Below are 26,816 nucleotides of genomic sequence, written 5' to 3'. Positions count from 1 at the left end.
TAGGCACACAGCAGTTCTGCACAGAGATCTAGCCACTCTTGGCTGCCAAATGTATGATGTATGTTTATTGCATTCACACCTTTTACGTATTTTTTAAACAACAACAACAAGACAGCCACCTTACGCTCTTAAAGAAAATGTATGAAAGAGCTGCTGGCATATTTTTGCCATTTGAGCAACTGAAAGCACATCAAACCAATGTTTGAGAAGCAATTTTGCAATGGAGTCTCCTTTGGGTACTGTGGAGTCTGTGTTTGTTGCCTGTTTTTTTCAGGAACAACCAGTGTTCGAAACTCCCATTGTTCTGGGAGCATTTTGTGACAAGGAATTTCATTAGCGTGAGCCGTTTCTTCTGAGCTCTGGGTGCAATACTGCACCAAAGATTTCTGATTAAAACTGCAGAGTGGAAGGAAAGGAGGACCTTTTCCTGCCTCTCCACTTCCAGCTACTCTCTGAAGACTGGAGAAGAGACCCTCTGAAGAATATTAGGGGGGTGGGCAAGGGAAAGACTAGACTATGTGAAAAATGAACATAATATTTTAGCCACTGTTCATTCATTTTCAGCCTTCTATTTTTGTTATAAAAAAGCATGCCTGGACATTCCGTTGTTGTGTCCACAACCTCGGTTTAAGGTGCCATTTATCTTCTCGCTTTCATATCTCCATTTCTAACACTGGGTACAATATTTAAGAGACTTGAAACAGTAGAATTTAAAACACTTGCAGCCCAGCAACCCCGACTGCACAGTGCCAACAAGACGTTGAATCTGTACAATCACCGGCTAAAAACCGATTCTATACTTAAGCTATCATTCCGTTTTGACAGATCTCCCAGTTCTGCAAGATAAAACTGATTGGATAAACTGGCCTATAGCAAAACAGTTACCTTTAAGTGCATTCAGGCAAAATGTTTTGAAGAATTGAGGCATTCAATACAGATTTTGTGATACAGATTTTATTGCCCTCTCCAACCTTTTCCCCTCCAGGGAACTCATGTCTGTTGAATGAAGGTTAAACTGTGCCAAGAAAGTGCACCTGATCTCAGACCTACACATGCCTTTTGTTAGAGGTTTTAGATGTAGTCATCATTAAAGCGCATTCCCCTAGCATTCTTCAGTCACTGCAGATCACAAGTTCCACTGTCAGAGCAAGGCTACAAATGATTTTTTTTTCTTCTTCTTCTTCTTCTTCCACAGCAGGCATTCATTATGAGTATTGCAAATAACGGTTCTATAAAAAGGACAGCTGGGAAATACAAAATGCAAAGATGCTAACCGACGTCTCTTTGGGAGGCAGAGAACATATTATTTGGCTCCAACTTCCCATGGCTGTACAAAGAGTGGCAGCGTATTAAAAATAAAAAAAAAAGCAGAGTAATCATCTCAATTATTGGGAGCTGACAAATAAGGCTTTGCCCGTAAAAATAAATGGCCCAATTATTACAAATTTCAGTATTTGCATTACATTTGTCTCAAAGCATTTCATTAATGGTATCCATCCACTAAGATGAGCTGAAATGTACCAGGACAGGCCATTTGTTCAGCCTGCCAATTTGTCAAATGTGCTGTGCTTGAAGCTTTCAGCTCCTAATTAAAAGATGTTGAGCACCACACAGTATGGGATGGCTCTGAAATTAATGCAGAAGCTGGAATGATTTCCGGGGTTTATCACACTTTGTCTGAGAAGATTACCATGATGAAAAATGATGCAAGAAATAAAAACTTTAAAAAACCCAAAACATAATAATCAAGATATTTTTTTTTAGAGGCGCTCTAGCTTTTCATTTAAGAATTCTTCTACGCTGTCTGTATTCCATTTGAGAATACTAAGTTCTTCGGCAATGTTCCCACCGTCATCCAAGAGCTTCAGTACAGGGTCAGAACCACGTACGTACTGCACAGGAAAGAAATCAAATGTTACTGTCTGCCTGGATTCAACACATCTGGCAAGCTCAACCTTCACTTCCTTGCTTCCAAAAGTAACTTAGAATTATCGCTGTTGTTCAAGTATAAGTTCCAGGTTGAATTAACTGCTGTGGTCGGATATACATTCTGAATGTAGGGTGATTTTCTGAAACAATGACTACTCTACGCAAGACTTTGATTCCAGACAGAATGAATTGCCACCAGCATAGCTATTATTTTAAAAGACAAAATGCACTCAGGACTGATGTACAAACTCAGTATTGTTGTGCTCCCCATACTAAGCTAAATCAGTTATTTACAGATCACAAAATTGTAGCATAGGAAGGGACTGCGAGGATCATCTAGTCCAGGCATCCCCAAACTTCGGCCCTCCACATGTTTTGGACTACAATTCCCATCTTCCCCAACCACTGGTCCTGTTAGCTTGGGATCATGGGAGTTGTAGGCCAAAACATCTGGAGGGCCGCAGTTTGGGGATGCCTGATCTAGTCCAAACCCCTGCAATGCAGGAATCTTTTCGCCCAACATGCGACTTGAACCCACAACTTTGAGATTAAGCGTCTCCTGCTCTGCCAACTCCCTTCCACTGAAAATTTCCACCCATCAGATGCACAATTCACATCTTTATCCAATACTAAGGTAACATTTGAAAGGTTTTAAATTAATAGTAAAAAACAGAAACTAGTACTAACCTTGATCTGCAGTCCCCTGAACAGTTTGGGCTTGTCACTCCTGACGAAAGCTAGAATGTGGCAGCAAAGAAAAAGCATTATTCTAAACAGAATGAATATTTCTTCTCATGCCTCAAACAAGATTCAAAGTGGAGATGAAACACAGAAATATGTATAATTGTAGTCTAAAATCTACCATATTGCAGAACAGAATTGTAGTGCCTGTTTATGTCTTTTGCTCTTGTCTGATAGGAACAAGTCACGGCAATACAGAGGGCTGACTCAAGACATTTTGCTGCTTTAGTCAAAGGACACAATGGCACAACTTTGGCACAACTCCAAGCCCCTTCACAGCCATTGCCCAAGGCAGCTGCCTTCTTGTAGCCTATGGTAGGGCCAGACTTGCAATACATACCTGTGTCACATATAGATAGCATTTGCAGGAACAAGAACCAGACACTTGTTGAACAACCCTTCTCCCGGGTTTATTTTGTGGCACCCCAGATGGGCTGGTAGACGTTTAATATACACAGCTCACCGAAGCTAAACTGCAGCGAGTGGTCCAAGCTCTAATGAATACTTGTTCTATCGTGTTGGAAATGTTGTCAAATGTGCACATTCTGCTTCCCATTCTGTGTCCCCTTGCCCCCACCAGAATTATTTCACTCACCTGAAGAAGGTACATGTCAGATGCAATTAGGCAGAAACAACCAGCATTTCAAATAAATAATTACAGTTATATCTGAGATGTATACTTCAAAGACAAACCTTATTTTATATATAACTGTTTTTAATGTTGTGCTTTGAACTGTTGTGACCCACCCTGGGGTGAAAGATTGGAAACAGTAATACTACAATCTGGACTAATGGTTAGGCTTTCATATATATTTTTTTAAAAAAGGGTATGATGGAAAAACAGAGTCCCACATTCCTGTTTAATTTGCCCTCCCCTATCATTGCATGTGTGTACTGTTAGAAACGGAGAAATGAAAGCTAGGAGCTAAATGGCACCTTATGGGTGCAACAACGGAATGTCTAGGCACACTATTTTCATAAGAAGAATACAAAGCTGAAAATGAATGAACTGCAGCTAAAATATGTTCATTTTTCACACGGTTTAGTCCTTCTCCTGCCCACCCCCCTAATATTCTTAAGAGGGTCTCTTCTTCAGTCTTCAGAGAGTAGCTGGAAGTGGAGAGGCAGAAAAAGGTCCTCCTTTCCTTCCACTTTTTAATCAGAAATTAAAACTAATCAGTTTTAATCAGAAATCTTCAGTGCAGTACTACGCCCAGAGCTCAGAAACGGCTCATACTCATGAAATTCCCTGATGCGAAATGCACCCAGAACAATGGGCGTTTCGGACACTGCATATTTGCTCTTTCTTCCTATATTTATCTTGTATGACAATAGATCCTATGCAGTAGCTACAAAGCTCTGCACTATGGCAGCTGCCGGATGAACACGTCCCTCAGTTGCTCGCCTGAGGACCACTGTTAAGTTGTCCAGGTGAGCTACAAGTTGCTTGGTTGAATGACGACCTAAAAGCACCTAGTGTTTCTAGCAGTTGTGCACACCTCTTTGTCGACACATTTCTATTTCAGTGGTACAATGATGTTAGACAGAACAGATCACACTATGCGGAGAACAAAATGAAGCAGGAGGGTAGGGAGGGAAAAAATCTAACACCAGCTTTGCTATGTTTGATGTCAACTTAAACTATCAGACATATTGTAGCACTGGCAGCTTTCTAAATCTAGTGAAAAATGAATTGAGACATCTTCTGGTTAAAAAAACACCCTGCAGACAACCTGCTAGAGTTTCATTTTCTGATGAGATATTCTCAACATGGGAAGCTTTCTGAGGATGAGTGAGCTTCAAAAGCTTAGACAAAAAACTGATGCAAGATGAAAACCTACCCACTGAAGTTCTATTTGTTAGCCCCGAAAGTGTGTGCATATGAAACTAGAGCAAGCAAACCACCTCAGAAAAGAATCAGCATTAAAATAAGAAATTCCATAAATAATAACATAATTATTATCCACCTTCCACCATCAGTCAAAACCAGTGCATTTTTCTGGGGGGAAGCAGGGGTATGCATAGCCCTAAACATTTTGTGAACCTGAGTGTGGCCTCATTGAGGGGCAGGAAAATGAGAGTACCCCTAAACATTTTTTAAGGAAAAATAGCACTGGTTAAAACCAACTGCAATGTGCAGCTATAGCTCGACAAGCAGCCTTTCCACTGTGTAATCTCAAAGTCCTGGCAACCTGGCTATGGGAGGATAGGGCAAACACAGCTGCCTGGTCCCCCTACAAGCTACAAACATGGCTTAAATTATAGAAACAGGAAGAGTTGAGATCCAATAAGATTTTGGTTCAGGTGTGCAGAATGCAGGAATGGTCTAAATCCCCATATAAAGAAAAAGTGGAGGTTCGTTCCACAAAAAAGTCAAAGAACCCTTAAGGGAGAAGACAGGTCTTATGAGCCACTTCATGCAAAGAAAGGGCTAAACGAGGCTTCGTTTAAGGAGCAAAGGGGCCTCACCTGTATTTCATGCAGACCTACTAGAGCCATCTGGGGAAGGGCCGTAGGTCAGCAGAACATGTTCTTTGCGCACAGAAGGTCCCAGGTTCAGCCCATGTTATTTTGAGTTCAAAGGAGGCATGCCCAAGACCATATGGTGGGGTGGGAACCGCCAGCAGGGTGGGCCCAGGGCTGACCCCAGACATATTGGCACCCGTGAGCTACAAACCGGCACCAACGTACCCACCAGGAAAGAAGGTCTACATCAGGAACAAGGGTGGGGGGAGACACCAGCACCTCCTCTTCACCAAGAGGCTGCTTTTAGAGCAGGCATTATTTTTTGGGGGGGTGGGCTAATAAGGCAGTGCCACCACCACAGGTGTCTCTGCCCCCCCCCCCCGCAGTTAGGCTCTTTTCAAGCCTAGCTGCTATGGGGCAAGGCTGACCTTCCTGGAGAGTGCAGCGAGGAACTCCTCCCTCTCTGGCTGCAACCTCCAGAAGCATCACCCTGCCTTCGATAATAAAGCTGTGGGGGAAGAGAGGAATGACAGTTATAACTGTAACTTTAAGTAGTTGCACAAAAGATTGCTTCCCCCCCTCCTATTTTCCCTTGTGCATTATGCCTTTTAGAGCATGAGCTTGGTCATGATCTTACTACTGATTTTTTAAGCCACAAAGAGAAGAATAAAGATGCTTTAAATCAGTGTTTCCGAAACTTTTTGGACTACGAATCCCATCATCCCTAGCCAGCAGGACCAGTGGTCAGGGGTGATGGGAAATGTATTCCAAAAAAACCCATGGAAATCCAAGTTTGGGAAACACTGCTTTAAATAAATACTTGATAAATAAAAAAGGAAAGCCACTACCTATCAATCACAGATGATGGGTCAGATGGCAGAATAGAACTTAAAGCTGCTCTAATCAAGATTCTCTTTTCAAGCATGGCTATGCACATGTGGGTATTTTAAAGCATTATGAATAATGCACACACAGAAAAAACTCATGACAAAGGGGGAAATCCGGTGGCCTTGGACTGCCACCCTCAATCCTTCCTCTGCTTCTGTTTCTATCCTCCAAGTATGATGAGCAAGATCTCACCCACTTTTTCCATCAGGAAAAAAAGACGTCTGCCAGTCAGAAGAGTCATAAAATGACTGGCTTTATTCAGTTCAAAAAGGTTAATGAAGTCCCAAATGTAGGACGTGAATCTGACATTTTGCATTCTCATGACTTGTCTGTTAAAAATGTACTTGCTCAAAAACAAGGCTAATGAAAATGATAGAGAAAAGTTACCTTCAGAGAACTACTTAAAAAAAAATTAGCAGCTCAATTTTCACTTCACCTAGAAAAAAAATCTGACATGTGTTTTCCACTGCCCTTTCCTGGAGTTCATATGTTTCACATAAAAGTAAGTTGCCATATCTATGTATATTCACAATAGGACAGTGTTTTGCTTCAGGATCCATGCAAAAAATTCAGGTGCAATGAGGTCTTCCTTTCGGTGATCCTTCTTAAATAACTAAAAGGACAAATTACAAATTCACTTACCCTGGACTTGAGGGAACCTCCCCAATTTTCATCCACACACTTCAAGAATTGCCCCTGCATAGAGCTGCAAAAGAACAGAAAAAATATATTTAGGGAAGAAAATAGTAAATCAACTGAACAAATTAAACACAACTGATGTAGATATAAGAGGGTTATAATGTGTGACTTGAGGAACCCCTTTATTCCTATTAGGTTGCAAAATTATCGCTACTATTCAAAACTCAAAGTCTAATGAAAGAATGATGACCTGTCCAATCTATTCTGGATACAGCATCTATCGGCTTCAGTGAAATTAGGAAGAGAAGTAAGGAAATTTAGAAGAATTGCCAATCTTCCAACCTGAGAAGGTGGCTTCTGTGGTATCACTGTTCAGAATAGTAACTCACTAAATACGAATTCATCTAGGACTCAGCGTTGATAGCCTAAAAACGTTCCAAGAGCAAATGCATTGCTAAGTCAGTTGTTGTTCGAAGGGCAGGACCACAATACCACCAGAATACAACTTATGTGTTAACTTTCCATTTCACAGACCACGGATACATTCTGCAGGCCAAGCAAAGTCACCTATAAGATTGGATGAACCAAAAGATGTGCAACTTCATGGAGCAAGATGAGTTACATCTTCACAAATGTGAGGGTGCACATCCAGTGAAAGTCAGTTGCACTGACATACTATTGAAACCAATATCCCCCTCTCCCGCAACTGACAGAGCAATCCAAACCAGCAACAGGCAGGGTTGGCGTTTCTCACAGCAGAAGGTGTGGGCAGGCAAAAGTCTGCTGTGAGCTATAAGGCTTAGCAATAAGGCTTGCTGTAATCCAGTGAATCCCAGTGTGGCTCAGCCGCTCACCACAACAGGGCTTCCCTGTGTTGTGATTCCTACATTGTAAGGGGTTGGAATAGAGGACCCTTGGGGTCCCTGTTTCTACAATTCTCTACAATCCTACAGTTCCACGAAGCGCAGAAATTCTTTCGCTCATCCACACTTTTGAGAGGTGGAGTGGGGACCTCCGGGCAAGCAGAGCGACTTAACTTATTCTAGATTGGGGTTGATATTCAATAGCAACAATGGTCGTTGCCATTAACCAAAGTTTGCCCCACACAATACTTTTTCATAATTATTAAGACAGAATTCCCACGCCATCTACTCCTTTTGAGCATGATCATTCCGATAGTTAAGAGTTTTTCCGCAAAAGCAAGCAATCTCAGTAAGTCTGTTCATTTACGTATTTGATGCCTTGGTATTTACCTAAATTGAAGCTCTGCCAACTTTGTTAAAACCAAGTTTCAAGTCAGATTTGAATTTTGACCTTCATTTTGACATTGAAAATTGTGTGGATTGTGACTAATGACTGGGGCGAAGAAGCACTTGTTGTGTGACCTGCATTAGTCAATTCTTCTTTCCAGAAGAGGAATGAAAAAGGGTGGAATAAAGAAAAGAAAAACTGACATTCACAAGACTGTTCACTGTGAATAAGTAAACTCTGTGAACCATCAGAAAGCATGGACTTCCACTTCAAGAGAAAATAATTATGTTCCTTCAGTTATACAAATATATCTGAGAAATTTTCATAAAACTATCTCCAGGTTTTATTTGAAGCTGTTTCACTGCAAGAGTCTAGTTAGAATTAATTTAGTAAACGGAATTTAATCTTCCTGTGCATGTGATTAAGCAATGTCATACTTAAGGTTTCTATGTTTATTTCAGCTTGTCGCATACTCTGACATTTCTAAGTACTCCTTAGTGTACAAGCAACAATTAACCTTTCTTTGGGTATATTTCACCATCTGGATTTACAAGCAAACTGTCAAGTTTGACCCAGAGTGAGTCTAAATGCTTTCTATGCCCTTTGTATTTGTATCGTCTACAAATATTAGGGCTGGGAATTTTCTAGCTGGCTTTTCTCAGGATGACTGGCAACAATTTTGCTACTGAAAATTCTTCTCTGCTAATTATCATGTCAAACATTCTCCAAGTAATATCTGTATGCTGGACTATTAACAAAACATTTGACAGCTATTTTATAAAAACCAAGACTTCAACTGCAATAGTATTTCACACTGACATATGACAGCTTGAGGTTTTTATTGATACTTGCAAAGAGTCAAGGCCAAGTGATAATTCTAAACCACTTGAATCCATGTAATTAGCAAAAAAAAAATCAAATTTCTTATTCAAATTCCAAATAGCAAAGCAGAAAATACCGGTACTAGCAGAGGAATAAGTAGCATGTAAGCCATGTAACAGGTAGCACTGGAAAGCAACATTTATCACTCAGAAACTGAAAGTACACACATTTATCTGAAGTAATCCACAAAACAAATGTACAAGTAAATATATGCACACATTTGAGAATTTACACATCAATTAAAGAACTTTAGCCTTCCATATGTTGCTGGACTCCAACTTTCATTGGTTTCGATTAGCATGGAAATCTACCGACTAAAACTCTGGTAAATATCTGGCTAGTATGTAAAATAAAAGACAAGCCATTACCAAAGGAGCCACTATTTTGGTTTCTGGCAAAGAGCAAGCAAACAGAGACAAATGTGAGGAGTTGTATAATTTTTGACTTATTATTTTTTCTATGTTTTTAGGTGTTCTTCATTTTATCCGTAAGCTGGATAAAGGTGGGGTATAAATAAATATATAACAGCAACGATGATGATGAGACCAAAGCTGGGGCACCTATTTCAGCTCAAAGGCTGCATTTCCTTCTGCGCAACTTTCAGGGGGGCCAGATATCAGTGGTGGATGGACCCAAAGGCAAAGTTGGGTTGAACAACCAATACAAATATGATCTAAGCAGAGTGTTTTCTACATACACTCACACAGCCCTCCAAACCCTACATCCAGAGAAGGAAGATGCATCATCAGTATTCAAGGACACATTCCAGACAGGCAAAAACTCATCGGGTCTCTGGGGGGTCCGAGGTTCCTCAACCCTGTTTAAAATTTCTCTGGGAGAAACCATTCTAAAAAATGGTTTTCTAAAAAACAACAATTCTAAAAAACAACAATTCTAAAAAAAAAAAACAATTCTAAAAAACAACCACCACCCAAAACATTATTCAGAACAGAAGGATAGCCTAGCACTGATAAGCAACATAAGTGATTGAATATCCACAATCTAATTGCTCCTGTTGGAACTTCCTCACAAAAGCATCCAAGAGACAACACCAGCTCAAGAAGGAATCCAGAGCTTCCAAGGTAACTATCTACAGATCTCTAGGAAGCCCCATTTCGAGTGGAGAACAATTGTCCTATGCTCTGCAGTGGCGGGGGAGGGAATCAATGGCGAGTAGTATAAGCTGAAATCCCCATTTGTAATCAATAAAAATGAATACATCTGGAAAAGTGCGGAGAAGAGGAAAATACCGTAATCTGAAATGAAGTGCCTTTTTCCATTTCTGTCCGATAATTCTTTGTATCGGCCAAAGACAAGGACAGCCTACCGCCCATATAAAAGCTGCATACACAGACTCATTCCAAGCTATATGAATGCTCAAAATCTATGTTTTACTCCCAGCTGCAATGGTCACACTAGGCAAATACTGAAGAAAATTTCAAAGTTTCATTTGTAATAATGATATGACAACTAGGGAAAACTGGGGGGGGGGGGAAAGGATCATTATCGATTGATACTGTCATGAGCAAGATGATAATCTGGCCCAATGAACAATTACCACTACTTTGATAGAGCCTCTGGCAGTAGCCCAGAGACATAAAGGCTGCGTGGAACTAAAAATAAAAGTCAAAATCCTTAAAGCTGACAGCTGCATTTTAATTAGTGTAACAGAATGAAACAGACTTTAAAATGAAGTGAAATCAGGTCACTCAAAGTAAAATCAGCCCAAAGCACTAAATGCATTCTATTATCAATTCCTCTGAACTGCATGGCAACCCAGATAAAGTTATTCTCAAAGATCCGCGCTGTTCAAATATTTCTACCTCTTTTATCTCTTTGCTACACAAAATAGGTTTTTGAAAGTGAATAGTTACTGGAAAAATGGATTTATCAAGTTATTGTAAAAAGGCTTTTCATATACTGGCATATTAGCCTTGGTAGGATGGGGAGCAATATTTCTGTTTACATGCATTGCTTAAATCCCGCATTTTCCACACCCCAACCAACCCCACCATATGCTTTTCTGGCACTCTGCGGTCTGCTGCTATGCTCCCATTCCAGGGTGCTCCCCACCCCAAAATTGCCAACTTCCCACCATTACAAGAAACACCCACAGATCCCGCCCTGGTGTTCACAATAGTGCTATTTTGAATGGGCGAACAGAAGGGTCTTCCTAGCACTGCTTTTGAAAGTGGCCCCAGTGTGTTCTTTTCCTCTGCAGGCTATTTAATAGATAAAAGGGCAGTTTCACTGCATTATGGAAAAAGCACAATGCAACCGTCCATTCTGGCTCCCTCTGCCCTTTTCTGATAAGTGTGTGCATATAGGAGGACCTGAAAGCACTGAATGGGGTTCAAGCAAATGGGCAACACCCCCCCCCCCACATTTTTTTAAAAAAGTCGCAAGGATGTGAAGATGTCTGACAGGGGAACAAGTCTGAAAGCTTAGTTAACTGCCCGAGACAAGCAGCATTATGTATAATGTTTAAAGGAGTATACATATGCATATAAGAGAACACACTCAGAGCCAGAACTTTACTTTCCATTTCCCTGCTGCTCTTTCCGCTACCAAAGAGAGAGGCTGCCATTCAGCTTGAAAAGCCAGCTGTCTTGTGGTTGCAGAACTCTTAGAGCAAAAGCTGTAAGAGGAATCTGTGTGGGGAAGAGGAAGAAGCATGTCCTCCTCGTTCTCTTGGGATTTGGCCACTTTATGTCTATACTGAGTTGGATTCCCATATTTCAAAAAGGAGAAATCTGGACACAAACGTTTTGGCAAAATTTGAGCTATTTTTATGGGAAATTGCCAAAAACGACACTGCAGACACGGGTTGCCATATGTCTGGATTTTCCCGGACATTTAAGCGATTTCCACCCAGACATAGCTGTATTCCGGCTACGTCTGGGAAATTCCGAACGTATGGCAACCCTAATACTGAACATTTTACATCTTCATTGCTTGCTCTATTTCCAGTGAAATGAAACTGGCAAGAAACTGAAGGCTGCCTATATATATATATATATATATATATATATATATATATATATATGAAAGTGTAGAGGGATTCCTTTTTAGTGGCGTTCTGGTTTCCTTGAGCTTTTCTGCAATTATCTGGAGAGCCTTGGTTCACAGAGCTGAACAACCGACCAAATGTCACAGTTCCAAGCGCAGCAAGCAAGATACCTTCAGGCATACCCTGCAGCACAAATCTCACTGGAAAGCAAGCTCAAGGAGGACATCACACTAATCTGATTGCTGAGTATTGCATAAAAGGAAAAATATTTCAAAGCCAACATGTTAAAGAATTGTTACATCAACATCAGAACTATCTTCCTAAATCATGAATGATTAAGATTGGGGAGGGGAGAGAGGGAAAATATATCGTTTTCTTCATATGCATGTAAATTATATGGATACTCAAAATACGTTGCTGAAAAGCAGGTGCAGACAAAACAAAAAAGCGCCACAACTATGCAACATTCATTGAGTGCACCGAGAAGCATAGAATTGAAAGGGGTGAAAGAGGTAAGATGCTTTTCTCCCTATATATTCCATATGCAAGTGGCTAAGGACATCCTTAAACCAAGCTTCCTGATGGATATACTGCTACAATGTAGACAACTGTATCTGAATACACTAGGTAACTAAAATACAAAGTAACTTAAAATCCAGATGCTGCAGACACAGGACATAGGTTGTATTCTATATCTATTCTATATAGCTGTGATCAAACCGTCCTCCCCACCTCTGCTTTCTCTCTGTGCATGAGCAAAAAGTGCTTATGTGTGCACACAAGATACCAGCAGCGATTATATTTCATTATGGCAGCAGGCTGTTGTACCTCATGGGGTGCCACCCCATAATGCTGTCCAATCTTTGGGGAGGAAGACTTCTACTGAAGAGGTAGCTGAAAGCTCCATGTGCAGGATCAGACCACAACCACTGGGATTCTGACCAATGACTGTAACATTCCTGTTGGCCTAAGAGCCAGTAGTACCTGAAGCCATAGGAATAGAAAAATTGCTACCCTAGTCTCCTTTGAAAGGAAGGAAATTCAATAACTAAATAAATAATACCGATGTTAGGGGTTCAGTCCACCAGGCCTGACCATCTTCTGTTAGCATTGTTTCATATTTTTCTGGCTCTACTGTAGTACAGGCAACCCCCTAAATACACTTATCAAAAGTTAAAACAATGATGAGCATCATCCTCCCAATAAATGTCAATATCTTGTACCTTATAAAATTATGCTTCCTTCTATTAAAAAGGGTGCTTTTTTCTTCTTCTTTTGGTCACAGAATGGCAATTTTCTAAAAAGAACCCTCATATTAAGAAACTCCCTCCAACTTAACCAACATCCATTTAAGTCAGGACTACTAGTATTGTAGCCCCCCCGCCCCACCGAATTTATGTTCTGTTTTCCAAAATTAGACTTCTCTTTAAGATTACTTGTTTTGCCATGGGTTATTCAGAGCATTCGCGCCTGCCAAAAAAATCCTTATTGCTTGGTGTGATGCTACTTAAAAGATAGTTCTTAAGGAGATGAACGCTGTGCCAAAAAGGAAGGAGGTGCATGTATCTTCTATTAAGTTTCTGTGGCGTACACAGCCCTGCTCAGGCATGCTACTTATGTGTAAGACCTACATATCTGTGGGGACAAGCTCATGCTAAGTTCTGCGAGCACTGCTATCCCCTTTATGGGTTTAAGGATCACCATTCAATTCAGAAGCCAGATAAATTGCTCATTAGTTCACCACCACTTGGATATAAATTTGCAACAGAAAAATGACAGCCACTGTGAGCTAGTTCATCAAGTGTTAAGTCACACTCAAGACTGGGCCCTTATGAAAAGCATGTTGGATCACCTAGATCAACTCCAGGTTGCTCCAAGGCCCAGCTCACATATGCATCAACCCCATCTGATTGCTCTCAGTATGTAATTCAGATATCAATACATTACAATAAACAATGATTTATCATGATGGGACCAAGACTAGCCTCTCTCTGCTGTTCCATGTTCCTGCCTTGACCACCAGTGCAACTGTGACAAAGAGTCAAGACAAGAAGTATTCCCTTCTGATTCCCAATTAGCCAGGGACATAACCATATTTATCTGGTTATCTCCCGCTTGGACTACTGCAATGCGCTTCAAGTGGGGCTACCTTTGAAGGTGACTAAGAAACTACAATTAATCCAGAATGCGGCAGCTAAACTGGGAGCGGCCGCCAAGACCACATAACACTGGTCTTGAAAGACCTACATTGGCTCCCAGTACGTTTCTGAGCACAATTCAAAGTTGGTGCTGACCTTTAAAGCCCTAAATGGCCTCAGCCCAGCATATCTGAAGGAGTATCTCCACCCCCATTGTTCAGCCCGGACACTGAGATCCAGCACCGAGGGCCTTTTGGCGGTTCCACATTACAAGACGTAAAGCTACAGGGAACTAGGAAGAGGGCCTTTTCGGTAGTGGCGCCCACCCTGTGGAATGCCCTCCCTTCAGTTGTCAAGGAGATGAGTAATTATATAACATTTAGGAGACATCTGGAGGCAGCCCTGTATAGGGAAGCTTTTTAAGGTTTAATGTTTTATTATGTTTTTATATATGCTGGAAGCCGCCCAGGGTGGCTGGGGCAACTCAGTCAGATTGGCAGGGTACAAATGATAATGATGATAATAATACCCTATATACTGTAAGAAGGTAAAGGTAAAGGACCCCTGAGAGTTAAGTCCAGTCGCAGACGACTCTGCGGTTGTGGCGCTCATCTCGCTTTACAGGCTGAGGGAGCCGGCATGACTAAGTCGCTTCTGGCGGAATGGAACACCGAACCCAGATTAGCGCACAGAAAGGCCGTTTACCTTCCCGCTGGAGCAGTACCTATTTATCTACTTGCACTTTTGGAGTGCTTTTGAACTGCTAGGTTGGCAGGAGCTGGGACCGAGGAACGGATTTGAACCACCAACCTTCTGATCGGCAAGCCCAAGAGTCTCAGTGGTTGAGACCAGTGCCACCCGCGTCCAAGGTCCACTACACTATACACTATACTGTAGTGTACCATAACTATGGTTTGTTGAAACAGGTCTGTTTTATAAACCATGGTTTGAACTTGGCATATTTCAACCAAACCAGCTGTGCTGGGGGAGATTTGGGGAGGGGAGGAAAGCATTGGAGTCAGAATGGGAACCACGCACCACAAAAGTGATTTGTTGTGATGTCCAAATGCAGCCAATGACCATTAGCTGAGCTACAACTCTTCCTCATATAAATCTGCTAGGGCTGTCAATCCCAAAAACTCAAGCAAGCCCCTTAAGTTCTTGTTTGCCATCCATGAATGAGGAGATGACACCAGCTACCTGCACAAAGACACCACTTATTTTAAAGAAAAAACACTATTTGTAAAAGCTGACTTGGAATATCTTTAGATTGCTGCTCTTTCGGTGAAAATATTCCCGTTTTTACGAAAACACAAAGTAATAATTTAGTAAATAAGAAATGTTACTGACAATGGTATGTAATAGCGTTGCTAAAATTGCTTCAGTGTGTTCTACAGATTTAGGAGCACTATGCATTTTTTATATGCAACTTTAGTACAATTCATAACCAAAACATAAGAGCGCCCGGCTTCTCCTAACAATCATATTTACCTGCAATTAAGGACACAAGCTTCTTTGATTCAATCAGATGATATAGGGTAACAGACACTCCTAAGTGCAGCTATTTTCAGCAACTGCAAAATGTTGGCAATTTCTTCTACTACTACAATTTCATGCACAGTTACCTTCACCTCCATTTCATCTTTCAGTGTTTCAGAAACCAGCATCATTCTGCACTGGTGAAAGTGAGGCTTACAATGTGCAGCTGTCTAAAGTAATGCTGCTAAAGCAAGTTTCTGAATTAGTCTGAAATTGGATACAGGATTTCCGGATGCTGAAAGTTGTCAGTGCATTGTTTGGAGCAAATTTGCCAGTGTTAGGACAATACTTTGTAGCTGTTTATTGCTACTGCAATATTTTCTTCTTTGCAAGGAGCAAAGGGCATTTCAGTACAGTGGTACCTTGGGTTACAAACGCTTCAGGTTACAAACTCCGCTAACCCAGAAATAGTACCTCAGGTTAAGAACCTTGCTTCAGGATGAGAACAGAAATTGTGCTCTGGCAGTGCGGTGGCAGCAGGAGGCCCCATTAGCTAAAGTGGTGCTTCAGGTTAAGAACAGTTTCAGGTTAAGAATGGACCTCCGGAACGAATTAAGTTCTTAACCAGAGGTACCACTGTATAAGAGGATAAATCCTTGCCTTCACTAAAATCAATGGAAAATTGCTATTACTTACCAGAGTCAACACCTCAATCCAGCTGCAGTCCCATGTGGCATTAAGTGCAATTAGTTGTACAAGAATATGGAGACACTAAAGTATGTATGTGATTTATGCCCACAGTTCATGTGATTTATGCCCACAGTTCTTCACAAAGCAGTGTGAGGAAGCCTGCTCAGATCACTGGAATGGGGCATATTTGGTCCAAATGAAATGAAGTACAGGGCAGATAGGCCTTGAACCGGCAGTCATCCAATTAATTCATAGTGGCAAGTATGGATTTAACTGCACCTTGCTTTTTGTTTGGAAGGCTTATATTTTCTTGATAGCCTTACAAATGTAATCAAATACAATCATACCTTGGTTTCTGATCAGCTTAGTGCTCAAACATTTTGGCTCCCGAATGCTGCAAACCCGGAAGCGACTGCTCTGGTTTGTGAAATATTTTTGGAAGCCGAAACTTTGACGGGGCTTCTGACTGGCTGCAGGAGCTTCCTGCAGCCAATCAGAAGCCACACTTTGGTTTCTGAACATTTTGGAAGTCAAACGGACTTCTGGAACGGATTCCGTTCGACTTCCAAGGTACGACTGTAATAGTTTACTTTAAATCTACTTTTTGATGAACTCTTATCTCCGTGAATTGCTTTTATTGGTCTTTAATTGTTTCCATATGGTTCACTCTGGGACTGCTTAGTGATGAAGGGTAGTCAAACAAGTATTTGAAATAAACACTTTTTCATTTAAAAACCTTAGGACCGTATTCAATTAAATCCTTGTGCAAATGCAACTTCTGCTAACACAGCAAGGCTTCGCTCCCTCTCCTCCCCCATCATGTGTACTCTCTCAGATCTAATCCAAAGGGCTCAGGTAACCCCCAGAACAAATTTGAGAGGGTGAAGGAGGGTGCAGAAGTCCTAGTGGGCAAGTGGAAATCTTTCTTCTAGAATAAGGATTTACTTAGTGCTACGCTGAACACAACCCATTATTTCTTTCCATGGAAGAATAATTTCTTCAAATATTAGTATTGTCAATTATTTCTCAAAAGTGTGCTGGAGGATTTCATTTATGAAAAAGTTTTGCAGCTGAAAGCCTCCATGAGCTTTGTGCTGCTGTGCTAAGTCAAGCCAAGGTTTATCACATCATGTGTTGTCCAAACTGGGTCTAATGGTTAACTCTTGACTTACCACAAGCTGTAGTCAAAGAAGAGCACTTAACCAAAAGCCTGGTTCAGATGACATGCTAAGCTAAACTATGGCTTAGTGTGGCAGCAAAAAGGCCATGAGAGGGCCAAAATACTATGAACTCCATGTTCTCAGTAAGCCAAGGCCATGTGAACCAGGCCTAGGTGAACATCCCCTCTGACAATTTAAGCCTTAGCATAGGAGGCAAGCTAAGCACACTCACCAGGAAGAAAGTTCTACTCAACTCAGCAGAAATTACTTTCAAATAAACATATTTAGGGCAGCTAAGATTTACCCAATAGTTTTACCATTATTATTTATAAATTTCTAACTTTTTTTTAAAAAAGAGATAGAGATTATGGCAATGATCCACAGAACTAATTCAGTCTGGCAGGCTTTTCTATGTGTCCTCACAGCATCCTCCCCAGCCACACCTTTTTGAACTCCCCTATGACCAGACCCCAAGATCCACTGTGCACCAAAGCAAATCAGTAGCCTTGACTGGTAACCAGGAGCCTCTGCGGCTGCTCTTACTGTAGTCCCTGAAAAACTTGTCTTCTGTGTCCCTAAAAAGCACTTCCTGGTTCTCTGAGAGTGATCATATATGACCAGAACAGCTCAGCTCCCTTTGCCATATTTTGCTTCTGTAACCTGAACTCATCCTTCTTTTCGTGGTGACTGGAGCTGCAGTTAATCTTCAGGCAGCAGAAGTAGGAGAAGGATGATTCTCATGATGAGACCAATAAAGCATTTTTCTTCTCCAATTCCTCCTTCTCTCCTTCGCCTCATCTCCAAGTCACAGAATCATAGAACTGTAGAACTGTAAGGGACCACAAGGGTCATGCCAATCCCCAGTCGGGCACATTAGGGTGCTCTGTTTGAGTATTCGATAAATTACAGCAAGCCCATGTATGAAGCCACTTCAGCAACCGTAGCTGTCATGAAACAATGGACTCTTGTAAGAAATATCCTCTCTTACTCAATTTGTAAGAGGGTTAATTATGCTTGTTACTCTCTTGATGCTCGCTCTGACCAGCCTGACCTCATATCATCAACTTTATTGAATTAGCACTTAGCAAGGCCTCTTTCAAGTCAAACGTGATTTGTTTTAAAACATTCTTAAAACAATACAGCTCACAGAGCAGAATGGAGGACCAACCCAGAAGGATGGGAGTCAGGGAGTGTGAAAGGTCAGCAGAAATGCACTTGCATGCTCTAAGTCATCCGTTTTGATTAACCTTAAAGTCTTGACTGTTCACCATTTGTAAAGCATGCTGTTCTCTGGAACAAAGTCTCACTGTTGTCGTTACTGCAACCACAACATGCTTGTTCTTTCAAAATTTCCTAAAGCGCTCCTGGAAATAGTCAGAGCAAAACTATCTGGTGGCAATTTCCAGTCCCAAAATTGCCCCCAATGTGCAACATAGGAGCACTTATGCAGATATCTGGTTGGTCAGAGGGGTGTGTGCATGCATAGCAGTCTCTGTATCCACTGATTTTGTTCAAGAATAAAGATGAGAAATGCAGGTGGGAGGAGCCAGCGGGGAGAAAAACATCCCACTGTGAGCCATCAGTTCAGACCTTTGGCATGAAAGACTGGTGGCCCTCAGGGGTTGGTAGGGAGAGAGAAAAAAGAAAATGACCAAAAGAAACAGAAGTAAAAACAGAAGAGAAAAACAACTACCAGACTTTTAGAAGACATTTGAAGGCAGCCCCGTTTAGGGAGGCTTTTTAATGTTTAATAGATTATTGTATTTTAATATTCTGTTGTAAGCTGCCCAGAGTGGCTGGGGAAACCCTGCCAGATGGGCAGGGTATAAATTAATTATTATTATTATATAAGTAAACCACAAGAGGAATAGGAAGCTCGGAAGCTCTGTGCACTGGATTCCGCAGAGTCCTCAACAGAGGAGAGGGGGATGCTTGCCATGCCAAGTATGGCAGATGAATTGGTATGCCCCTGGTAAAAAGGGATGAATAAGTATGGATAACTGTTTGCTCAAACTTAATTCTTCTTTTTAATTAAAAGAACTCATTCTGAAACTGAACGAGTTGAAGGTGCACCCAACAATTCTAGCTAAGATCCCCACATCTGAATTAAATGAAGGCACTTGGATATAAAGCAACAATGGATTATCTGCAAAGGCCAATGTTTCCTTCTGTTGCTCACAGGACATGTGTTTGATAAAAACTGTCAGGATTCAATTCTTGAAAATAATGAAGATGGCAGATAAGTCTAGTCTCATGCCTCTTTTCAAGATAAAATATTCAGAGAAGCTTCCATTTGTAAGTAATGCAGCTCTGAAGTCTCTATAAATAAGTTCTTCATGACAAATGTTGCTCCCTGGAGCAGAGGATTTCTGAAACACTGAGCATACAATTGAAGGGCACTTGATTGAAGACCTTCCCTGAATCAACAGGAATACCCACAGCATACTCTCAGTATAATGGATATGGAGAACTCATCTACTAAAATTAGCAGGTTATTCTTGTACAAAGCGATGTTGTTGATTCTCAGTGGGAATAAATTGGGACACACACACCCTAGCGAAGTGATTGCTGCTTAAATGACGATGTATACAAGTAGAAGAGGAGAGAGCACGCGTGAAAATCCACAGGAAATGAAATTACTGTGGCAATTTAAAATGGAAAAATTCTTCAGATTAGCTCATTTCCCCATTAACTTGCATGCTGTCATCTTTTCTATGTTAGCAGAAGAGCAGCTGTACTTGGCCATCACTGATAGCAGGGTGGAGAATTGGAGTCAGAGGACATGCATCTTGCAAGTCCATTTCACATGCTACTTCTGGTTTGTGAAGGGGCAGCCCCAGTTTGCTGTTGAAGTGATCCTGGGGTTGGTGACAGAAGTTGGCATCAGAGGACATGTGTTTTCTGGGCCCAAACCCTCCTTTGCCTCTCCCGATTTGCTTCCTGTTCACTTTATGCAAAATGAATTCTAGCACATGAATATTTTAATTTAATAGTATCGGTGTTTTAACATCAAGGATTTAAAAGGGTTTTTAAAAACATACCCAATGAGCACCTTGATTCAATTTGATTCAATTACTTTTCTGAGCAGCTACTTCCATAGAAGTGAGAATGAATGAATATCCTATATACTTTCTAGCACAGGAAGCTATTTCAGATTCCATATTTGAAATCATTATTTACAATTACCTATAGCATCCCGAATCCTTTTGGGAAAAATATCTCCCCAGATTGTTTGAGCTGCAAGACTAGAATCCTCTTCCCTTTCTTAATGTGCAGGTCTTTCTTCTTAGATTATATGCCGTGTGCAATTTGAATATTTGTGCAGTACCAATTTCAGGCAAATAATACATATATATTCCCGAGATTTCTGTAATTCCATGATAGCATCCTGTAGATTCTGCAAGCAGTAGAATTTTCATAAAACATATGTAGATTTCCCAAAATTCCTTCAAAAGCACAAAATGTCATGTACTGTAACAAAAAAATCCAGTCAGTTGGTGTTCTAGAACCAGTGGCTTCATTAAGTCTTAACAGCCTGATGGTTTCAACCTCTAGTCCTTGCTCATATAACAGCATGGCTTTTTTTTTAATGCTTATCCAAGGTATTTCTGATGCTCTCAAAGTTGGATTGCTTTTTGTAAAACTGTTCTCCAAACATTTGGAAATTTCAAAATAAGAATAGATTTCCCAAAATATAAATCAGACCCATTGGACTCATTAACTTTGTGGAGGTTTATTTTGCAGATATTAAACTGAGCAACACAATCCTTTCAGACACTACATCTATTGCAAATATTGCTTGGTCAATCCAGCACAAGATGTATGTACAGGAAGGTTGCTTCTGTGCAAAGATTCCATTACTCAATTTGGAACCCCATGTGCAGATTGATTGTAATCCGTATTTGGATGCAGGGCTACTGATGGAGTCTTCTTTAACTATACCATGAGAATAGAAACGTCAATTTCCTCCACATTGCAAAGTGGATGATAGTTATTATATCATGGTGTCTGTGTATTGCTGAATGTTATTATGTATCTACATTGGAACTAATAAGTATAGCATTATGAGTTGAAAATGGAGCCTCACTTGGCCCCACATAGAGTTTTGGGTGGTGGTTTTTTTCCAACAAAACGGTACAAAGACAACAAGAACTCTTCACTTTTTGTGCAAGGCATAAAACTGCCAGTATCCCAATGCCTTTATATAAATCTATGGTGTGACCAGACTTGGATTCACTGTGTCCGGTTCTGATCACGACAGCTCAGAAAGAATATTGTAGAGACAACAAACTACACACATACACACCACACAAGGGGTGGGAAGGAAAATGATCAGGGAGCTGGAGCTTTTCCAAGTTCCCCCACCCATCTTGGCAGTAAGGCAGTATATAAATTGACAAATACGTAATTATAATACTAAAACAAGCCCTTTTACCAAACCCCTTTCCTTTACCAAAAGTCAGTAATATAACATTAACCTTTCTGCATCTGTGAAACTGCCCACCCTTCCCTTCACTAATTGTGCATTTCCCTTCTGTTCAAGCCTGTAATATACCTCAATTTTTCAAGATGCAGAAAGCAGACAGAAGATAAGAGAGGGTTGTGACATTCATGAATTAAGGAACTCAATCACAGATAACATTAACAAAGAACCATGTCAAAAACCTGTATTAAAATGGCTGCTAAAAAATACAGTAAAACAATTAGCTTTAGGTCTGGAATTCATTCATGTTAACACACTTTCAATAATAGTCTAGGTCTTCAAATCTAATTATTCAACCTACCTTTCTGGTTTCAGACTGGGCTTCTTCTTGGCAGCACTTTCTGCAGAATGGATCTAGCTGACTTAAGCCAAACTGGCTAAGAAGGTCACAAGAACTGCACAGCAAGTTACTGGAGAAGCCCAGCTCTCTGCAGGCCTCTGATGATAATTCTGCTCCATATACTGATGCCTAAAAGCAATTAAGATTTGTACAATTCACTTTTAAATCAGAATCTACAACCATACCATTCCAAAGTATAACCAACCATCACTTCCTAACACAGCTTTTTCTTTAAGGAGTTGAGCTCACTTCATCACTGAAAAATCTACGCAATGGCACTTAGCTGAAGATATATACAAAGTAATATCACAATCTGTAAAACAAAACAGCACAAAGTGCATACCTAAATGCTAGCCATAAACACAAATAGAAATATAATGTATTAAAGTGACAATGCTAAATACAAGTTAAATTTAGCCCCACTGGACACAATGTGAATTACTTCCAAGAAAAAGTGCATTAAAGGTGCTGTAAATTATTAAAAGAGGGGAATGAGTGCATGGTGTTACAAGTTGAAGACAATCAAGAAAACAGGCTTTTGACAATCCCCTTATTATGGATTAACATAATATTAAACAGTAAACACTTATTACAAATTTGTGGTAACTCAACATAGAGCTAGAGGAGAGCAAAAGAGGAGAGCAAAAGAAAGACAGGTAATTTAACAGCTACTCCAAGTTGCTAAACTAAATTGATACTTTGTTCTTATTTTTTTCTCCTTTCAAAAACAGGCACTAATGCCTTACAATCTTCACAAGTGTCATTGTATCATGACAGCTGATGACGAGAGCGGAGCGGGGAGAGAGAAAGGTCTATTTTAAAAACACAAAATGTCCAAATATTTCAACTTTGCTCAATGTCATATTCAGAATTGGCATGCATTCGTTTTTTAACCAATAAACTTACTTTAAAAAACAAAACAAAACACCCTCCACTGCAAAGCAGGCTATGCTGAGTGAGCTTTATGGCTAAGAAGGGCTTCGAACCCAAGTCTCTTAGAACGTAACACGCAGTGTTCGAAACTCCCATTGTTGTAGGTGCATTTTGCTACCAGAAATTTCATTAGCACGAGCCGTTTCTGAGCTCCAGGAGCAGTACCGCGTCTAAGATTTCAGATTAAAACTGCAGAGTGGAAGAAAAGGAGGACTTTTTTCTGCTTCCCTGCTTCCAGCTGCTTTCTGAAGACTGGAGAAGAGCCCCCTTAAGAATATTAGGGGGGTGGACAGGGGAAGGACTAGAGCACATGGAAAATGAACATAGTATTTTAGCTGCAGTTCATTCATTTCCAGCTTTGTATTCTAGTTATAAAAAAGGGCACCCAGACATTCCGTTGTTGCGCCCACAACCTCGGTTTAAGTTGCCATTAAGCTCATTGCTTTCATATCTGTTTGTAACACTGGTAACACGTAGACTTGAATCTCAGCCATTAAGTGTTACATTAGTAACACCTCCTGGCTTGAGCAGTTTCCTTCCGCAAGGCGTGTTTCTAGGTTCACACAGATTCACACACTCGCATATCAAACACGGCATAGGCTTTCTAATGCACGATCTGCAGCGAGGTTAACATTTCAAGGGGGAGAGAAAAGGACGGCCAGTTAAATCAGGGAGATATCTATATATACATGGGCGTAGGTTTTTAGGGGGGGGGGAGGCTGAATAAATTGTTGCGTTTTGGGGGGGAGATCGCCTAAATCGCCTGTTGGATTCTACTTTATTGGGGGGGGGGGCAGAACCACAGTTAAATAATTTTTGAGGGTCTCCCACCCACCCCCGGCTGCACCCATGCCTATATGTACACACAAAATTGTTTTCTTTAACGCTCCCGCACAGTGAAAGGTGAAAAAACTAAGGGGAACAAATCCGCAGTTTGAACCTGTGGCTGTTTATTCAGAAACAGATGTCCCAAGCATGGGCGTAGCCAAGGGGTGGGGTGGGGGCAAGGAGGGGCAGCTGCCCTAATAATCAATAAAAATCATTAAAAAAATACATAGCTAATTATGAGGTTCTCCCCCCCCCAACAAAAGGCCTGCCCCCCCCCAACAAAAATCCCGGCTACAGCCATGGTCCCAGGTGCCACGACAAGCAGGCAGGCCTGGTCACGGTTCGGTCCACTCCATCACTCGGAGCTCCGTCGCTCCCGACCCCCCAGTTTTAAGACTCCCCTTACCGCCTGCCACGCCGCCAGCAGCCACACCCAGCAGCGACCGAAACCCATTTTTCCTTTCCCCACCGCCATGTTGGCGCCCCAACCGACGACGGCACCAACGGAAATGCCTTGATAGCCCCCCCCCACCGACAAGGCGTCTATAGCCCCGCCTGATCAGAAGGAAACAGCAAAGTCCCGCTCAGACGCTCCCATAATTATCAAGATGACTTCTAAGAAGAGTAAGAAGGGGAAAAGTTGCGTTGTCTTTGTGGTGGTGGTGGTGCGCTTCAAAACCTTTTATTTTCTGGGGGGCTTCTCGTCAGGCAGTTCCAGAAACACCTGAGCGGGGGCCTCTTGCGCTACCGAACACGGGAAAATAAGCAAAGGAGCTCGGCCAATGAGACCGCGACGAACGGCTCTTTCGCACCATCCAATCCCTTCGGAGCGGGGTTGGGAGGTGGGGTGGAAGCGTCCGGGCTTTCGGGACGAAAAGCCGCCCAATCGGAGCTCCAAACGTCCCTGGGCCGGGCTTGGCTTCGTAGCGCCGGCAGGCGGGTCCGGCGAGGCGCACGGCCAATAGGCGCCGGGAGGGCGGTGAACGGCGGCCAATGAGAAGCGAGCGCCGGGGCGGAACCCGCGTCCTGGCTGGTTCGACGTCGGGGGGCGTGAGGACGCCCGGGCGTTCGGTTGCTGAGCAGTGCGCGCAGGCTGAGCTCGTGCCTGCGAGCGGGAGTCGCCGACGGAGCCGCTGAGGTGTTTTCTTCGGACGTGTCGGTGGCCGAAGGGACCGTCGCTGAGGTGCAGCCGCGACGTCTCCCGAGGGATGTGAGCCGCCGCCGCCGCCTCCCTCGCCCGCGGTGTGTGTGTGTGTGTTTGCCCGTCGCCCTCCCCTCATCGCCGAGCCGAAGCTCCCTCCGGCCTCCCTGCCCGGGCCTCGCGTGATGTCGTGATCCCTCGGCGGACGTGCGACCAGGCGGGCGGCGGCGGCGGCTGCTGCTGGGCGGCTGCTGCGGCTGCTGCTGCCGATGGGGCTGCTCCGGATTATGCTGCCGCCCAAGTTGCAGCTGCTGGCCGTGCTGGCGTTCGGCGTGTCCGTCCTTTTCCTGGAGAACCAGATCCAGAAGCTGGAGGAATCCCGAGGGAAGCTTGGTGAGCGAAGGGCGGGCTTGGAGAAGGTGGCTGGCGGGGTGGGGGGCGGCCAGGTCTGGATGAATCGGTGGCGTGGTGGAAATGAGGTTACCTTCCTCCTGAGGGGGGCGGCGGCGGCGCCCCCTCGTAATGCGGAACTAGAAGGGGAAGGGGGTAAAGATGGGGACATCGAGGGTGGGTTTTTTTGGGGGGGGCAGCGGCGGGGAGCATGTCAGAGATTGCTGTGGGAGAGCAAAAATCGCCGTCGGTTCCCGCGCGTGTCTCCAAACGATGGGAATCGGTTTGGGAGGAGAACTCCGCAAGAAGGAGGGCTGCCAACGCGTGCAGAGGAGGGCGACGGTGATGATCGAGGGTCTGGAAACTTAAGCCTTATGACAAGCGTTGGCAGGAGCTGGGTATGTTTAGCTGAGACTGAGAGGAGATAGGATAGCCACTTTCAAATACTGTATCTGAAGGGTTGTCACATGGAGGAGGGAGCATGGTTGTTTTCTCTTGCTCCGGAGGGTAGGACTCGAACCAGTTTCAAGTTGCAAGAAAGGAGATACTGACTAAACATTGGGGGGGGGATCTTTCTGGCAGTAAGGGCTGTTCGGCAGTGGAACAGACTTCTATTAGAGGTGGTGGGCTCTCCTTCCTTGGAGGGTTTTAAGCAGAGCTTAGATGGCCACCTGTCACGGATGCTTTAGCTGAGGTCCATGCGTTGCAGGGGGTTGGACTAGATGATCCTGGGGTCCCTTCCAACTCTACGATTCTATGATAACTGGGCCGGCGGCAGCATGCATTGAGTTTGGAGCCAATCTGTATGTGCGCCTCTCCCCACCAGTATCAAAATTGCTGAAAGCCATTGGAGTTTACCTACCGTACCTTCTGGGGGGGGGGGTTGGTTGTTGCTCTGGAAGAAGAGGATTTCAAGGAAACCAGTGTGGCCCGCAGTTAGTGCTGTGAAATAGCAATGATGTTTAGAGGCAGTCTATAGATATCATCGTTTTATCATTCCGCTGTTGGAAACCTGTGAAATGGCCACATTTTGTTTAAGGTTTGAACTTTGTGGAAGTGGGTTGACTCGTTAGATAGGCGAGTTGGCGATTGTAGAAAGAGGGTGTGCCAGAACAAGTCCCATTCCCTCCCTGAAATAGTTGTACAATTAAGAAAGCTTCGATATGTATAATTTGTCTATGTGCGCATGTGTGTGTAAGTACATATGTAAAGCCCATGTGTTTCCGTAAACATAGTTTTTTCCCACTGTTAGGTGTGCTATGATATGATAGGTTCAGAAGATTATTCTATAGTACTGTTCATCAAGTTTTTTTATGATGTACAGGTTCTTGGGCCATGCTCATGAAAAGTTACAGTACTTTAGTTTAACATATTAAAAGTGAATGTTATTGGCTCCTATATTCCTTTCTATGAACGTGTTCAGATGGA

General features: G+C 42.5%; 2 protein-coding genes across 2 annotated transcripts in view; one reads left to right on the top strand and one right to left on the bottom strand.

Annotated features, from left to right (window-relative positions):
- Window positions 1-938: 938 nt before the first annotated feature.
- On the bottom strand, window positions 939-24,353 carry SELENOF (selenoprotein F). Its single transcript, XM_035123304.3, has 5 exons — window positions 24,264-24,353; window positions 22,058-22,225; window positions 6,667-6,730; window positions 2,617-2,666; window positions 939-1,892 (listed from the first exon to the last, which is right to left on the bottom strand). Exons 1-5 carry the CDS (start codon window positions 24,330-24,332, stop codon window positions 1,761-1,763), a joined length of 483 nt encoding a protein of 160 aa, XP_034979195.1. The 5' UTR covers window positions 24,333-24,353; the 3' UTR covers window positions 939-1,760.
- Window positions 24,354-24,938: 585 nt separating this feature from the next.
- Window positions 24,939-26,816, top strand: part of HS2ST1 (heparan sulfate 2-O-sulfotransferase 1) — an 88,780-nt gene continuing 86,902 nt past the window's right edge. The window contains exon 1 of the mRNA XM_035121385.3: window positions 24,939-25,391. Coding sequence (XP_034977276.1) covers window positions 25,268-25,391 — 124 coding nt within the window. The 5' untranslated portion in view covers window positions 24,939-25,267. The remainder of the gene's footprint in view (window positions 25,392-26,816) is intronic.

This window comes from Zootoca vivipara, chromosome 7, assembly GCF_965207765.1.
Source record: "Zootoca vivipara chromosome 7, rZooViv2.hap1.1, whole genome shotgun sequence".
Classification (NCBI taxonomy): Eukaryota; Metazoa; Chordata; class Lepidosauria; order Squamata; family Lacertidae; genus Zootoca; species Zootoca vivipara.
The sequence above is the reverse complement of the archived record's forward strand: the minus strand, read 5'-3'. Positions and strand labels throughout refer to the sequence as shown.